Below are 17,244 nucleotides of genomic sequence, written 5' to 3'. Positions count from 1 at the left end.
TGTGCATAAACATAATAAGGAATTAACTTCTGTTGATTCTATTTAGAATAATTTCTCTATGTCTTGTAAACTATTTTTTGTGCAGGGACTAAAGCGCCGTGAGCAAATTAAAACTAGATTTATTTATTTTTTTGAAAAGGAGCCAAAAACTCCTGTCAGACAAAAGAGAAAAACATTTGCCGCTGTGGAAGACAACAGGTTGGTCATGTGGTGGAATCTCAATTTCAGTTTGGAGCCTCAGGCCAAAACAGACCCCAGACCCCCCTCCTTCCCCAAACACCCCCCAAACTCAATACCTCCCACCTGCTCCCCCCACACAGTGTAGCCTTCTGCTTCACATCACTCCTTCAAAACCACTGGCTGCTGCCTTGTCATAGGTGGAACTATGTTGCTATGGTGTTTTGACCAATGGAATGGCATTTCCAGGAAAGCAGTCAGTCTCTGTCTTCTTCTCCCTTTCAGTAGCTCACCAGTCCACACACACACACACACACACACACACACAGAAGCAGCCTGTTGAGCAAGAATCTAAATAACCCCCTGGTAACAACAGCAAAGCCCCTTCTTTGTTTGTGCAGTGAACACCGGTCAAGAGGTTGCATTCTTTATTTAAGAGAAAAAAGGAATGCCAGCAAACTGTCTTTAGCAGAAGACATAAGAGAGTACAAAGCGGCTCAGCTCAGCTAAAATATGATTAAGGTAAAGATCTAGCTATAGTGAGGGGGAAACGATTTATATGAGTATTTAATTGACTTTAAAAAAACAACGCTAATTTACCAGTTATTGCTCATTTAACTCTAGAATGATTGTTTTGTTGGGGCCTTGACTAAAAGTTAAAACTAAAATCTGGTTATGCACTTTATTATCTCCTTCTGGTCTTTATACCTTAAGAAAGACAGAAAACCCATTCATAATGTTATATATCAGAGTGCTTACTGTATGAAGCTGCCCATTAAAAAAATGCTCTTTTAACACTGAGGAGGATTGTTACATGCAGCTCAGTGGAAATGTGGGGCACATCTAGCATGGCCTTAGTTCCATTTCCCTATAGCCAAGAATCAGCCTCAGGTCAACAGGCCCACAGGGCTTTTTCACAGGACACATCTGACATACCACAAAGAAAGAAAAATAATAAAAGTTATATATATTATTAACATGTGTCATTTACTACAACTTTAATTGACCAGAATTGTTAATATTAACATTATGAGTGAAAATACTTGCTATGACAAAGGCCCATTCAGTATCTAATAAGTAGTAGTAATTCTAATCTCTGTACTATTCTAGGGTCTTTAACTTGAAATAGTCAGCACCTTTAGGTGACGGCTGTGGTGTTTTGGCGCTATATAAATAAAGCTGAATTAAATAGTGACAGTCACTGACATGGCATTGGTCTTTAATTAATCACAATGATATCAGCAACTCTTCATGTCACCCAGCTTTCCCATATATCCCAAACGAGTGATGCACACAGCTGCAGCTTCCTTCAGGTGTTTCCTGCGGAGCAGTTGAAGGACTTGCAGCCTGCTGCTGGAGCTAAATAGGAAGTCAGAGTAATTTTCGTCCTTCCCCACTTTAAGTTCTCACACTGACGAGCTCCTCAGTCCTTCACCCTTGAACGTGTTTTGTCCCACTTGCACTTCCTCTTCCATTATGTCCTTGCTGCTCTGCAACAATTCTATGAATCATTAATAAGAACATAAGGCAGCCTTTATGGCAATAAAGAATATTCCCTAAATCAGTAAGTCATTGTGAAAAGGGGGGCACTATGAAGAAATGCAAATTGCTGCTTCATCAAGGTCAATCTTTGGAAGTTAGAAGGTGCCGTCTCAATTTTAGGATGTGTTTAAATTTGGCTTTTTAAGACAAAAAAAACAAACAAACAAAAACAAATTTCTCTGAAAAGGTGCTTGAAACGTTTTACAGTTATGCACCTGGACTTTATCAGCAGTAGTAAACACTGAAACACAGAGGCATGTCTCCCCCCCCCCCCCATTGATCCTGCATACACTTGTTTCTTGTGTAACTTGCTTTTACAGACTTCAAAATGCAAAAATCTATGAATTTTTTTGCAGTATTCTGACATCTAGTGGCTGAATTCTGTCATTACTTTTGTATTCAATGCTATAGTATTTTCTAACAAAATAATTTAGGCAGCCTTTTAACCTCCTGAGATCCGAGTAAAACTAAAGTATCTTTCAGTTTAACTTTGTCTACTACAGAGGAAATATAGTTTGGGCTTCATCTCTGGAGGATGTGTTTGAAGAATACAAAAACTAGCTCTAGAGCAAACACCAACTCTTGTGACAGAGGTATAGCATGACGAAGAAACAACACTCCAAGGATCCTGAATGGAAATCTTTGGCAGATGCCCATTACAAAGGCGCCAGACAATCAAAGAAATCAAAGATTTGGCTGGTGATTCCTTACATGTTTTTTGTGTCTTCATGCCCACTGAACCTAAAGTTTAACTTGGAAATTATGTGTACAAAACTTTCCAAATAAGCGCCCTGGGACATTTCAAAGATAGCTGCCAAAATTTACCTGAAGTAGTTACTGAAGTGTTACTGGGATAAACGTAGTTTTTAAAAGTCTATACATTATCTGTATCTATATACATCTCACTGGTTTTGTTAAGACATTCTGTGCCACACTAGCTTTAAAGTCACACAAAGAATAATTCATGAACTGCCAAACTTTATTTATAGATCAAAACAACGCACAGCATTAAAACATTTCAACACTGTAATGACATCCACCCACTGTCTGAAGAGAGTGAAAAGATGCAATCAAGCACTTCTGGTTTATCATCATGCTCAGAATTAACATTAGTCTGAAGATGAAAAATAATTCACCTTTTTTTTAAAAAAAGAAAAGAAAAATCTGCCTTTTATTGTGTCAAAGCCCAAGCAGACGTAGGTGAAAGAACGTCACTGAACATTTTTTGTGATGCTTTAAAAAGCATTCAATCATTCATTTTTTGTGGTGTTTCAGAGTGTTTCAGATGACTTGTTAGTATGTAGCCTGCATTGCAGTGAAGCACCAGGTCCTATGACAGGACACGGTGGGATCAGCCCAGAAAGAGGATCGGATGGGAGGGGAAAGGAAAGTTTTTAAGGGTTCTAAGAGGTGGGAGGGGGATTCAGGATTCAGTTACAGATAACAGGAGGGGTTGGGGAGGGCTGATTTCGAGGCTTTGTGTTCATTTCTTTTTGGTTTTTGGCTCCAGGGGTTGGCCAATATCCTTCCCACGTAGCTTCAGTCCTGTTCATGGTCAAAGGTAAAAACATGTGGGTCATACAGCCGAGAAAATAACATAATTCAACATTTTGTTTTGGAAAAATTTAAAGTAACACACTTACCGATTGCTCTTTCTATTTTCCCCATGACCTGGTTGTTGGGAATGGCTCTCCCGCACTCATAGTCAGCAATGATTTGAGGCTTCTCATTAATTTTCTGAGGAAAAAGTGTGGAATAGATCATTTAGAACTTGTGGGTAGCACATTTCACATAACTGCAGGGTGATAATAAACACTCATTGTAAGGTTTGCACTGGAAAATTACTTTGCTAGCAAATACTTGAAAAAAAAAAGAAAAAAGAAAAAAAAAAACAGCTAAAGTACAGTCATGGCTAAAATTTTAATTTTTTCAACAACTTTCCTTTCCTTTTTTAAGTTTCTATGATTACAGTGAGGAAAAAAAAAACTCACCATAGATTCTCAACTTGGCTAAGCTATCATGTTTGCCTTGTAGAAAAGTGCATGATCATGCACACATCACCCCCAAGTTGCTCTGGGATTGCTTGAAGAAGTTGATAACACTCTTAACATGGTCAATCCTTTAAAAAGCAAATGGAACCAAGCAGAAGACTACAAACTTTACTCGACTTTGAGTCCTGATAAGATGGGAACGGAGAGCTATCAGTCAGGATTTGGCCTTGAAGCACACCTCTTTGCATAAATTATTTTATTTATTATTTGACAATAAAACTCTGAAACTTCTGAAAGGCCTAGAGCTGAGCGATAGAACGATATGCATTGCGAAAAAACTTTTTCTCTATAGAAAAATTTAACTAATGCGATAGGCCTCATCTCTCTTGCTCTCTTAAAAAAAACAAAAAAACAAAAGAACAGCCAATCCAAATTAAGTAGCGCAGAGCCGAACCAATCACAGCCGCAGCGTCACGTCACGTGACTTGTTACACACAGCACAAGTGCCAAGCCGTACATGTGTATTTGTTTGAGAAGCAGCCAGCCGCCGTGCCACCCGGGTAACGGAGGAAATGAGTGTGCCGACTAGAAAAATCAACCGAGAGCGTGACCGAAGGTTACCGAAGAGAAAACAGATGATGGTTCCAATGCCGGAGAGATTGTCGAAAGGAAAGGCCAGAGAAGTTTCGGCTATTTCAAGTCTGACAAAAAACAGAGTAGCGCGCACTGTAAATTGTGCCGAAAGCAAGTCTGGAAATACAATAAACCTTTTTTATCACCTGAAGCAGTGCCACCCACTAGAGCATGCTCAATCTCTAACTGAAAGCGCTAATTCGTCATTTGTCCGACTAACGTTTTTTGTTTTTTTTTATAGATAAAGTTGCACCTTGGATGTGCACCTAGGATTTGAAGAATGTTCTGTTAGCATCTTTATTTTAAAACTGTTTGAAAAGCTAAGCTATACAACAAGGAGAGATTGAGAATTTCCTTTTAGTTCTCAGTTTATTTCATATTGACAAAAGTTAGTCAGTTTTGTCTGTTCTTCTGTAAAACAAACTAGATTTATTTTTAGAATTAATAATTTATTTCTAAGTGGAATTGACAATTTAGTAGTCTGTTTTGTTTGTTCCATTTTGAAATTTAAACTCTTTAGCGGCTGCCTTTTGTGTAGTTTGCAATATTTGCCTTTATTTATCTGAAAAAGTCTCATGTTCCTTAAGTACATCTACCCTGTTGAACTTATTATGGGAAATAAATATTTCAATCAAAACAAGCTGCTGATTATTTCACATTTTACTCGTGAGCAACGGCACATTTAAATCTTACAAATATAGTTATTTGGCTTATATCGTGATAGATATCGTTATCGCCTGAAATGAAAAAAAAAAAAACATATTGTGATATGAAAAGAATCTTATATCGCCCAGCTCTAGAAAGGCCTGTCATTGTTCTTCACTATACCCCAGAAACATGTCAAACCGCTGAAACTGCTGAAACCTTTGCCCATGACTGTGATCATGTTAAAAACATGGATCATATTGATCTCACAACAACGTTCAAACAATTCGTCACTGACTTGGTTTGGTTTATCTTACTAAGTACTACTTTTTCTTTCGATACGTGTAGACTGCTTTCTGAGATGCTTTATAAAACCAGACATGGCACATTTTCCAGCAGTCTATGCACTGTTTATACAAGCATAATATATTTGTTTACTCACAGTGGCTAGATCTTTCTGGGTCAGGCCTTTTTCCTGTCTGCCTTGTTGAATGACCTTGCCCACCTCCAGAGGAACCCTATCATGGTGCAGCTCCTCTGTCTCCCTGTCCAGTTTGGCTGTATTTTTTGTCACAAGGTGCTGTTTGTTCTGCCCTGCAGCCCCTGCATGACAAGCCGTGGATAAAATCAAAGCATCACTGGGCAATGCGAATAATGCCGGGCATGCAAAGACTGCAGTAATCATAACACAGGTGAGTAAGAGGACTTCATTCTTATAGTGTAAAACCAACTACTGGGAATTTACATTTCTTGGATGTTTGAACTTCCTCCCCACGTCTCTGAGCAGATGTGATTGCCTGGGAAAAAAACAAAACAAAAAAATAGGACAAGTACAGGTCATAACATTGCAGCAGATTGCCCAGCTCTTGATACACACTCTTTAGCCTTATGCCATTTAGTTAATAAGTAACCAATCTGTTTATCAAAGCATATTGACTGAATTTAAGACAGTTCACCTTAGCACACAAACTGAACCTGAATACAAACAATATTTCAGATTTCTCAAGATAGAATAAGCATTCACACACAGAAATGTGACATTTAAGTCCACTCTTTTAAGAAAGGTGTCCTAAGGATTTATAACACTACAACCAACCCATATGAGCCCAAAATGACATCTTGAACCCTCCCCTTTCAATACACGTTTAAAACAGCAACAACAAAATGTCAAAATGGTGTCACAATCAGTTCTTAAACTTCAAAAATTAATTGTTTAGCGAGTCATTTTAATGTTTTTTTGAAGTACCACTTTAAGTTACAGTTAAATTATACTTGTGGCATTTAAAGACGTTCGCTACGTGCCTGCTGATGAGCATTCCCACCATTCGTATAAATAAACACCAAAGTGAGTGTGCCTTTATCCTGACCATCCACTACTGATAATATAGAGGCTACCCCGGCATTAGTGTGATCATTATCCGTGTGAAGTTTGTTTTGTTGAAGGTACCATATGCTACTAGAAACTGTGGCATAAAGAAAAATACACTTCAAGTTAGTGCAGGAAGGTTAGCTAGCTAGCCCTCCTTCGAAGACAGCTAGCACTTGCTTAGTTAAAAACACTCAAACAGACGGTTTAAATGTCTCCAATACGACCGGTCATCTAGAGGCGGTTCATCTTGCTAGCTAACATTAACGGAAACGGGCGTTCATATCTGTTGTTATTGAAGTAAACCAGAAGGATGTGCGATGGTTCTTAGCGCTTCAACTAACGACCACGTGCACAAAGAGCTTTTACCAACACATTACACACGATTAATTCACTCAGTAAGGTAGATATCCGAAAATGTTGTTAGTCAGCAAAAGTATGGAAGCACAAACGAAATACGGCGTTCGCACTAACCTGCTTGGATTTGGCCTGGGCAGCAGTCGGCCCCTTCTTCCTCAAGACAGTTACGGTGTCCCAGTCGCTTTCTGCCATGTTTGTCGGTTGTTCACACAATACCCGTAACGTTGAATATATATATAAAAATAAGTTTAGCTGACAATTTTCCTTCGGGGAAAGGTGTTTCTACTTTAACTAACCAGGCGCACCTTCCAGAATTATCGACCATGCGTTCTGCCAAAACTTTATTTACAACAATGTGGTTAACAATGACATAATGCTGGCCTGTCAGCAGCGACCTCTGCTGGTGATTTCACGGTGAGAGCACCTTGCATCAGACATGGACACAAACCCAAGTTTTTTGTTTTTTTGGGGGGGTTTTCTTCAAAATATTAAACTTTATTAAGAAACAGTATACAGAACATGTATACAATCAGAACAAAATTAACATATGCCAGGGGGTGTAATACAAGGAATTACAAACATTCAAATAATTTGTAATTACTACAAATAGTAATAGTTTTCATAGCCTTTTTGTTAAGTGATCCACTAATCAATTTTATGTAACATAAAACATCATTATAGTAATGTTTAAAATTAGACACAAACCCAAGTTTTGTTTTTTTTTGGGTTTTTTTTGGTTTTTTTTTCAAAATATTAAACTTTATTAAGAAACAGTATACAGAACATGTATACAATCAGAACAAAATTAACATATGCCAGGGGGTGTAATACAAAGAATTACATACATTCAAATAATTTGTAATTACTACAAATAGTAATAGTTTTCATAGCCTTTTTGTTAAGTGATCCACTAATCAATTTTATGTAACATAAAACATCATTATAGTAATGTTTAAAATTAGGTTTTTTGTTACTGTATTTGCATTTGTGAAAATAAAATTTAGCTAAGATAACTAATAAGTTTATTATAAAGTAAACATCTTTTTTTTGCCTTCGAAAGAAACAAAATACAACATTTTCCCATTTCACAGTAAAGTCATTATAGAGATGTCCAGCAATGAATCTACTGAAGTCTTTCCAAAATGTTCTAACGTATGAACAGATCCAGAAGAGGTGTTGCACAGTCTCAGGATGGCTTCCACAAAATCCACAGTTCACATTTATGTCCCTTTTGAACTTCGTCATGTAATGATTAGCAGGATAAAATTTATGCAATATTTTAAATGAGACTTCCTTCACTTTATTCGTTACCAGATACTTGTTAGGAATTGTCCATACTCTTTTCCAGTTAATGTCACTGACAAAGGAATTCCAATAAGAGACCACATGTGGGATAGTTAGAGATTCTGTCTGGAACAAAGCACGAATATTCTTATTACTTTTACTGTGGTTTGTTAGACAGATTCTTCCTATGTGTGAATCTAAAGGGTTGGGGAGAGAAACAGATGATATGCAAGGTTGAATACCTTTAAAAAGCATTATAATACCCGTAGGTATTGCATCAAATAATATGGCATATTCTTTGGGTGTGGCTGGAAATTTATAGGTGTTTAAAAATTCTGAGTAGGACATGAGCTGCCCATTAGGATTAAACAGCTGATTCACTAAAACAATCCGTTTGTCAACCCACCTAGAAAAAAATAATAATTTATTTTTATACACTATGTTCCTATTATTCCAAATTGAATACGTATGGGGTGTAAAGTTGTGTTTATATATAAGGGACCAAGCTAATAGAACTTGTTTGTGAAACATCGAGAGCTTTTCTGGAAGCTTATCTATATTATAATCACAACCTAAGATAAAACTTAGACCACCAAACTTAGAGAAAATGTAGTGAGGAATAAAATTCCAAATGGATACCGGATTTTTAAGAAAATGTTTAGCCCAATTAATCTTAAATGTATTGTTTAGAGTAGTAAAATCCAAAACATTGAGACCACCGTGTTCATAGTCATTCATCAATACACTTTTTCAGATTGTAATGTGTCCGGTTTTTCCAAAGGAAGTTGAAGAGCATTCGGTCAATATCCTTACAAGTTTTGCCGTCCACATGCAGAGAAATTGCTGCATAAGTCAGTCGAGACAGACCTTCTGCTTTTGAGAGCAATACCCTTCCTCTTATACTTAAATCTCTCTGCAACCATTGATTTAATTTGGTTTGAGATTTTTTAATAATTGGGGGAAAATTTAGTAAAATTCTGTCTTTTGTATCTTTGCAGATAATCAGACCTAAATATGTTGCTTCATTTTTAACTGTTATATTACAAATACTCTGAACATTACACTCTTTGACAGGTAATAACTGACATTTATTTAAGTTTAGGACCAATCCAGACCCTTTTGAGAAATCCTCTATTACACGTAAAGCAATTGGCACTTGGCTGGCATTTTTAAGAAAAATTGTGGTATCATCTGCCAATTGACTGATGACAATCTCTCTGTCTGCTATGTTTATACCCTTCACAGGGCTATTCGAAATATGAGAGGCAAGAATTTGGGTGCAAAGTAAAAAAAGATAAGGGCTAATCGGGCAACCTTGGCGTACACCTCGATTAAGACTAAAACGAGAAGTGGTGCCATTTTTCATTCTAATAGAACTATTAGCATTGGAATACAGAGTTTTGATAGCTCTGCAGAAGATATCACCAAAACCAAATTTCTGAAGTGTAAGAAATATCAATTCATGCTCAATTGAGTCAAAGGCTTTATAGAAGTCCAGGAGAAGGATAAATGAGTCATCAGATATTAATGCTGAGTAGTCCAGAATATCCAAGACGAGTCTAATATTATTGGAGATGTGTCTGTTTGTCATAAAACCAGACTGTGTCTCGGACACAAACCCAAGTGCCCCTATCCGGTTGTTCAGTGATGACGCGACGAATCCTACTTCCGGGTCTAAAGTAGTCTGCGTTTAATATGGCTTTTGTGTTGTTAACATGTTTAATGTTATGTATTTTCTTCTATTTAATCTCAAAAAGCTCCTAAAACAGTCAGTGATCACTGTTGACCTCCCTCGGCTTTTATTACCACTAATCATTTATTTAAGCTCAGTTTTTAAAACCTTACGATGTAACTACAGCCCAGCCCATGCAGCAGTATATGAATGACTAACCTCGTATTGTGGATGGATTATCTCAGTTGTTCTCCTGGCTGAAGTTTGGTCCTTTTACAGCATCCTGCCATGCGATTACATTTGTTCCTGACCACCGAGAACACTCACGTTAACTTTTATCGAGTGGGAAAAAAAGTTAGCTTGTTTATATTATGCTAACATAGCTGTGTCGCAAGCACGTAGCACATCATTATATACCAGCTAGCCAAACTTCAGTAACCCTACAAACGTCACTGCTATTTAGTTTTCTGTCTTCATTTATGCTGGAAGTGATAACAGAGCTGTACGTTTTAATTTGTTTCCAAAACCCCGCAGTCAGGACATGCTATATTGTATTTGGATAGAAGCTAGCGAGCTAACTTCCTGCTAACTTCTAACTCCGTTAAATGTCATAAATTCCGTTTTCATGGATGCCTGGATGTTAAACTCAATTGTTACACCCGGTAGAGCAGAACGCTGATCATTTTATTAAAGATGAAAGACTTTAGACAGTTTTTCAACTCTCAGTAATGCCATAGTGATCGTTTGATATATGGACCTGCAGCGGAGTTTAGACCCAGACACGGCTAGTGACGTCAGACTGAACAATCGGATATTGTTGTTACGAGATTTGTGTGAAGTCACCACACAAGCCAGTATACCATTATTTCCGGCCCCAAAGCCCGAAAAATAACAAAATAATAATAATAAAACCTAATCAAACATGTGAATCATTGAGAACAAGATTTCCATTAAGAATTAAAGTCAGTGGAAGACAGAATACATGAATGAATAATAAGTAGACAAGTTGTGGTTGTGGAATGATATAGGATGTTTGGGATGGAAGTAGCTGACCCTTAAAGAGGGCAGCCGAAACAAGAGTGAAGTCATCGCACTATTTACAGTTTTTGAAACATAACTTAACAAAGTAACAAATTTCCTACTTTGCAATATATCAAAAATGTTTAGATAGTTTAACTGACTATGTAAAAATGTTCAAGTTGCTAAAAGACAGAGCTGAGAAGAGACAATCTTACAAAATAAAAATCAAAAGCCATGGTTTTATTAACAATACAGGGTGTTCAGTAACATAGTACACACCAGAAGAAAACCACATTAAAGTATTAAATGCATGAAAACTATAGCTATAACAAAATGTGAAGCATTGTCATGTTATTTTGAAACCTCAGCTGACATATGGAGCTGGTTAAACGGTCACCAATTACAGGACATTTCAGAGGCCGCATCGCTGCCACGTCGTGTGCGAATGGGGGACCAGCCACACTCTGACAGAGCATCATCTGCTTGGTGGAGACGACCCCAGCGGTACCCATATTTGGAACTCTGTTTTCCTGCCCATGCACGAGGTTTTGGATTCATCTGGAAAACATACAAAGAATTTTCACGGTTATTTTCCAATTCATGAGTAAGCTACCCTAACAATCATTGCAACTGATCCTAAATCTTTTTGCCATCAGAGTTTTTGGTGTATACTTTCAGGTCTTCCTACCAGTGCCCAAGCGAACCCTAATGACATCATTTTTTAAAAGTGGAAGGGAGTCCTGTCTTCATTGCTGAAGTGACAGTTTTTTGACTGATAATGCTGGAAAATGAGTTATGAGAAAAAGACAGACGTTTTATTACATCCCCTCAGACAACCCATCCCGTTCCCACCTGAATAAAAACAGTGGTGTTCATGTGAAGAGTCTCAACTCGCTCAGACAGGTGATTCAGCCACTCCAAATGGTCACTGATAGACTGGCTTAGATCACTGTTGCTCTGAATTTAAAACAAAACAAAACAAAAAAGGTTTGTTTATAATACAATTTTATTAAACAATTGTTTATATGATAGATAAGCATTTTAATGAAAGTACCCCAGACAAGTTATCCTTCAGTTCAACAGCACCAAGGCGAACATGCTCCAGTTTGTCAATCTGCTCTTTCAGGCGGTCATCAAGCTCCTGCATCATCATCAGGCCTTCATCGGGCCTGACAGCACTTTTGGCGGTCATCCTGGATCAGAGAAGCAGACCTGTTATGCAAAGATGTTTCAGCTTATAGTACCACCCTATAGGAATGTATTGGCATCAACCAAGAGCATGTTATGCCTAATGTCATTTGTTTTTTTGTGAACATGTAAACAGTTCGATATGTTAGCTGAGGTTTTGCTTTTGATTTTTGATATTTGTTTTAATCTTTTTGAATACACTGTTTTTGTTTGTTTTGTTTACTGGGCAGGTTTTTAACATTTTCTGTATTTCTGGGGTTGAAATCTGAGAAACTGGTGTTTATTAACAAACCACCAGGGGACGACACAGTTCTCATTCCACACAGATTTGCTGCAGAGTGGCCTTCTGTGATGCAAAGGAACACATCTAGCTTCCTGTTGATCTGAATTCACATAAACACATATAATGGTCTCACTGGAAAAGTGGCTGTCAAGAAGACATTTTTAAGGAAGGGAAACAGGGGGGAATTAAAATTAAACAAGAACTGGACTGAAAGTCTGTGGCAAAAAGTCTGACTGAGTGATGAATCCAAATCATCATCAATACATATGAGGCCAGAAAAAAGGTAAGACTGTGGGTGTCTAAAGCCACATTTAAAACACAGTGCAGGCTGTTTCATGATTTGGAGCTCCATTTCAGCCAGTGGTACTGGAAAGCTTGTCGCAATTAACAGAATTATGAACACAGAAAAAAAAGTCACATCTTAGGAAGCATGCATTGAAAATGGCTTAATTTTTCAGCATGAAAATGATCCCAAGGATCCCTGAATAGATAAAACACACAATCTGATACTATCAGTCATGGATTGGCCTTCATGGAGCCTGGTTTGACATTATTGAATGAAGTAATTCTTTAAGAGGCTTGGAGAATCATTCCCGGAGACTACTTAAAGAAATTACGAGAAAACCTGCCTCAGAGTGTGAAGAATAAAGGTGCTCATACCAATATAGATACCATATATGCCAGCAATATAAAGCACCTTGAGTTGAATTGCAACAATTTCAGCATTGTTGCAATGCACTGATTAAGAGTGACTTCCGATCTTGCGTCTCCTTACAAAAAAAAAAAAAAAAAGATGAACCGAGAGCTGGCAGTTCTCAGGTGTGTGGAGCAAACACCTCAGACTGACCTTCTCTATAGTGTTAAGTAACAAAACTCTACCAAGCAGCTTTTTTTTCTCTTTTTTTGCCAGCTCTTTATTTATGGTAGAAGGCTCAAATGAACAACAATGTAGAATTTTCCTTTGTTTTGAACAGGCACAGAAATGTGTTAATTATTCCTTTTCTTTATCTATTCTGAACCAGTTAAGACACACTATACAACAAACAACTAGACCATCTGAATATTAACAGCATAAATAACATTGCGTTGTCTTCAAATGCAAGCTGAATATGTGAGTGCAAATAAACTTAGCAATCAAAATCAGTCGACAGTCATCTATTAATTAAAAATGACAATATAATAATTCGAACATAAATGTTCTATTTTTTATTTTCATAAATCAGTTGAAGAGTTAACTTTATGCGGCAAAGATGGCTGCCGTATGTTCTGTTAAGGAGCGATATGGATTTTTTTTTTCTTTTTAAGCAACTTTTCCGTGAACTGCTAACGGGGTCTGACGAATATTAAATATTAAAAAAAAAATCCTATTAACGATTATCGTCTGTGTGAGCAGGCAGTAATGAGGAAAAACAGCCAGCTTTTAGCCAAGAGCCATTTTCCCCTGTTTGGATTCTGTTTGTAGTAGAAAATGCTGAAAAAAAGGAAAATTAACTAATTAATTTTTTTTTTTTTAAATCTAAGTTTTCAGATAAATTCAGAGCGAGGCGGTACTTTTTCGCTGTTTATCGTTATCGTCACGAGTGCAGCACAGGAAGAAAAACGTCGAAGAAGATGGTGCAGCTTTCTGTCCTCAGACAGCGAAGAAGAAGAAAGAAAAGTTACCTTAGCTATCTGGATAAGAAACACTCCAAAAGCTTCGTGGAAAGCCGCGCGGTGAGGTATGCAAACTCCCGCTCCGCACCCAGGAAGGAAGGAGAAACTTTCTTCGTCCAGACTCGCCTCCTTTGGGTTTTTTTACGCCGCAAAAATCTCCGGAATCTCTGACCCGAGTGACGTCACCGTGCCTGAACTACACAAGTGCGTTGTTGTCGTGTTACTACGGAAGTTATTAATACATGTGGACGTTTACTAAAGGTAACTTTGTGATTACAGTTAAACAATGTACAGCACAAAAGAAATAAAGCAGCAAAGGCGTTGCTCCCAAGACACAAAAACCTGCATTGTGTGTCCACTGCTGACCGAATAATAGAGTGGGTGTAAAAAAATCTGAAGAGAGTTAGAGTGGGGTTTTTTTTAGAGTGGAGAAAAAAAAGGCAGAAAAATACGTGGAGCTTTTTCAGTTTTCTTTTTGTGCCTCCTCAGTTTTCGTGACCCTTACATTTATTTTGTGGGCCTTGGGGAGTTTACCAGAATTTCTAATCAGAGTGCTTGATGATCATACAAAATATATCAAAAACCATTATTTAGATGCCACAGCCTACCTATGTATTGTTGCTTACTATATCCATCCCTTTATGTCCACAGTTTGCGCTTCTTCGGGACAGCATGCCATGTCACAAAGCTCAGACTACCTCAAACTGCTTTCTTGGACATTGAAATGAATCCACAGTCAATCTCAGTCCATCAGAGGACCTTTGGGATGTGCTGGAACAGGAGTTTCGCATCCTGATGTGCAGTCAACAAATGGAACCAAAATCTCTGGGGAATGTTTCCAGCAACTTGTTGAATTCATGCAAAAAAAAAAAAAAAAAAGTTTAACCTGAGGGAAAAAGGTTGAGTCCAACCCAGTCTTGCCTTTCTGGTGTCTGGTAAGTGTATTTCCTGCATGGATTTCATGGGGTATGTCAAAGTTGATCTTAAGTGGGCCAGACCAAATGAAATTCTCTTTTCTGTCAGCACAAAGAAGTTTAACTACACATTAAATCCTTAAGATATCATTGTATAAGAAAAAACAAGTATAATTTCAACAGTATGTCTCATTTTTTTTCTACATGATAAAGAAATGTTGCTGTAACAAAGAAAGAAATCTGTCAACATGACTCGCAGGGCTTAAACTGTAAGAAATAAATATATAATAAATATTTCTCTAATAAATAAAGTGTCCTAATGAAAAAATGATGGTAGCTTGTTGGCCAGGCTGTCCTATAATACTAAAATAAAGTTTTTGTTTATTCTTTTTTTTCTAAACTGTTGAGCCAAAAGGTTTTCATATTCTCTTAATTTAATGTTCATCTATTACTTCATTTCCTTAGGATAGTATGAATGGCATGGAAGTCTTTATCAGTAGCAAAAGCTGTAAAACCTATAAAAATAAACGGAGAAGCACAAAATCCATGTTCCCCTTCACATCTTTCAGTGGGCCAGATTTGATTAAGAGTGACTTCCAATCTTGGGTCTCCTTACAAAAATGAAAACAATGATGAACTAAGAGCTGGCAGTCCTCAGGTGTGTGGCGCAAACACCTCAGACTGAACTTGTCTATCTTCAGTGTTAAAAACAAACATGGTTAGCAGAGCCTAAAACTTTTAAAAAACTTTTTTTTTGAAACTTTCCTTTGAAACTCACATATTTAGTACACAGTTAACCTTAGTGCCCATCAAGGACACCACACATTCAACAAACTGCAAACTATTCATCCCAATAATTGCTGCCATCAGAAGAATCTGAGGTACGAGAGTGCGAGTACAGAAACAACTGTGCATTTAAGAAATCACAACTGCTTTATTTATTTTCTCTCAATAAGCTCTTTTTCTTTAACAAGGGAGAGTAATGACCAAATACCTGAAAGGATAAAGGTCAGAGAGGATAAATAGAATGCTGGATCAGCTGTAGAAAGCACTGGTCCTCTGACAAAAACTGAAATATGCATCTTAAAAGTTAAAAAAAAAAACAAAAAACAAACAACCTCAAAATGGGCAACATTGCGGTGCAGGTACAATGATGAGAAGCGCCAAGATCCTTTCAAGAAAGGGGTAAGAGGCCAAAAAAACCAACAACAAAAAATAACCCACACTCCAAGCCCGATAAACCTAACAGGTGAAAGCAGTCCGTTCTGAGAACACAGTGACCTTTTTTTTTTTTTTTTTCAAACATCGAATCCTTTATAGTGCCACAATATCTAAAATGAAATGCAAGTTTAAGCCTCCCTTTGCTCACAAGGCTCAACTGTACAGTTAAGTATGCGTATACACATATAGCAGTGAAACACTGTTGTAAAGATAAACATTTGTAGTGTCATGGAGCATTATAGTAAGCAGTAACAGTTATGGCAGGGGCGTCATGAGTTTCAAATTGAGCGCCCGTTATAAAAACAGAAGACGAACAAAAATAAATGATTCCATCAGCTTCACATTTTCAAACAGAACACTTTTTTTTTGTTTTTTTGTTTGTTTGTTTTAAAGTCCTTCGTAGTCTGCTGGATCTGCTGTGCTCGCACACACAAAAAAAAAGAAAAGAAAAAAGGGTGGATTTGAGTTTAACAAGCAAACACCCCTCGTTATGTGATAATTAGCTTCTAACGGAGGAAAAAAAATTAATTGGACCCTGATTGTGATTATAGTTAGGCTGCATTTATTGCTAGTGCCACCTCAGAAACCAGATTTTGAATTATCAAATAGTGATGAGATTTTTTTTTTTTTCTTTTTTTTCAATAACTCCCCTCAGTGATTTTGAAATGGGATCTGAACAATATGGAAGTCTTTCAGGAGCCCTAAAGAAAAAGAAAACAAACGCTAATGGATGTTAAAGAAGGAAAAAAGAAAAATCGCTTACATCACATGTTCATTAACACAGTTTGATTTCATTACAGCCCAAAGCAAAGCGATAAGAAAGCAAACATTTCAATCAGCTGTCTGAGAGTCCTTTTACAGCAACTGAATGCCCACCTCTCAGCCCTCCAAAACTTCACAATGAACCCACAAATGTTTTCAGCGTGGTCAATCCAAATCCACACACACACCCCCGCACGCACACAGAGCACACGTCAGCATAATAAATGCCGAGTTCAGGTACAGTCTTTGTGAAATGTTGCTAGCTTCTAGGTAGATGTCCTGCAAGTTTACACACATTCAACACATCACATGCACACGCCATCGATGCCAGTGAACTTCCCATGGAAGCAACATAATTTTGGTAAAACCTCCATCTCTTTTTTTTCTCCTTTCAATTTACATACAGAGTGAGCAACAGAATCTAAAAGCAAAGAACGGTTTAAAGAGAAAAAAATGTTTCTAAGAATCTAAGCAGTTTTTACGCAGTTCATGTGTTGGGTTAAGTAGCCCAAAAAAGACGCATTTCTGAGGTG

At 37.4% G+C, this 17,244-nt stretch overlaps 2 protein-coding genes across 2 annotated transcripts; both read right to left on the bottom strand.

Annotated features, from left to right (window-relative positions):
* Positions 1-2,689: 2,689 nt before the first annotated feature.
* edf1 (endothelial differentiation-related factor 1) lies at positions 2,690-7,053 on the bottom strand. The gene is made up of 5 exons (XM_085358331.1): positions 6,829-7,053; positions 5,734-5,785; positions 5,431-5,591; positions 3,363-3,456; positions 2,690-3,264 (listed from the first exon to the last, which is right to left on the bottom strand). The coding sequence occupies exons 1-5, from the start codon at positions 6,904-6,906 to the stop codon at positions 3,203-3,205; spliced, it is 447 nt and encodes a 148-aa protein (XP_085214457.1). The 5' UTR covers positions 6,907-7,053; the 3' UTR covers positions 2,690-3,202.
* Positions 7,054-11,083: 4,030 nt separating this feature from the next.
* Positions 11,084-13,889, bottom strand: LOC146629090 (uncharacterized). The gene is made up of 4 exons (XM_085358330.1): positions 13,824-13,889; positions 11,745-11,883; positions 11,543-11,647; positions 11,084-11,248 (listed from the first exon to the last, which is right to left on the bottom strand). Exons 2-4 carry the CDS (start codon positions 11,880-11,882, stop codon positions 11,084-11,086), a joined length of 408 nt encoding a protein of 135 aa, XP_085214456.1. The 5' UTR covers position 11,883; positions 13,824-13,889.
* Positions 13,890-17,244: the final 3,355 nt, after the last annotated feature.

This window comes from Diplotaxodon limnothrissa, linkage group LG7 (assembly GCF_057381915.1).
Source record: "Diplotaxodon limnothrissa isolate DT_005_m linkage group LG7, D_limnothrissa_male_GT1.1, whole genome shotgun sequence".
NCBI classification, from domain to species: domain Eukaryota; kingdom Metazoa; phylum Chordata; class Actinopteri; order Cichliformes; family Cichlidae; genus Diplotaxodon; species Diplotaxodon limnothrissa.
Note: the sequence above shows the minus strand (reverse complement) of the source record. Positions and strands in the feature narration are given on the sequence as shown.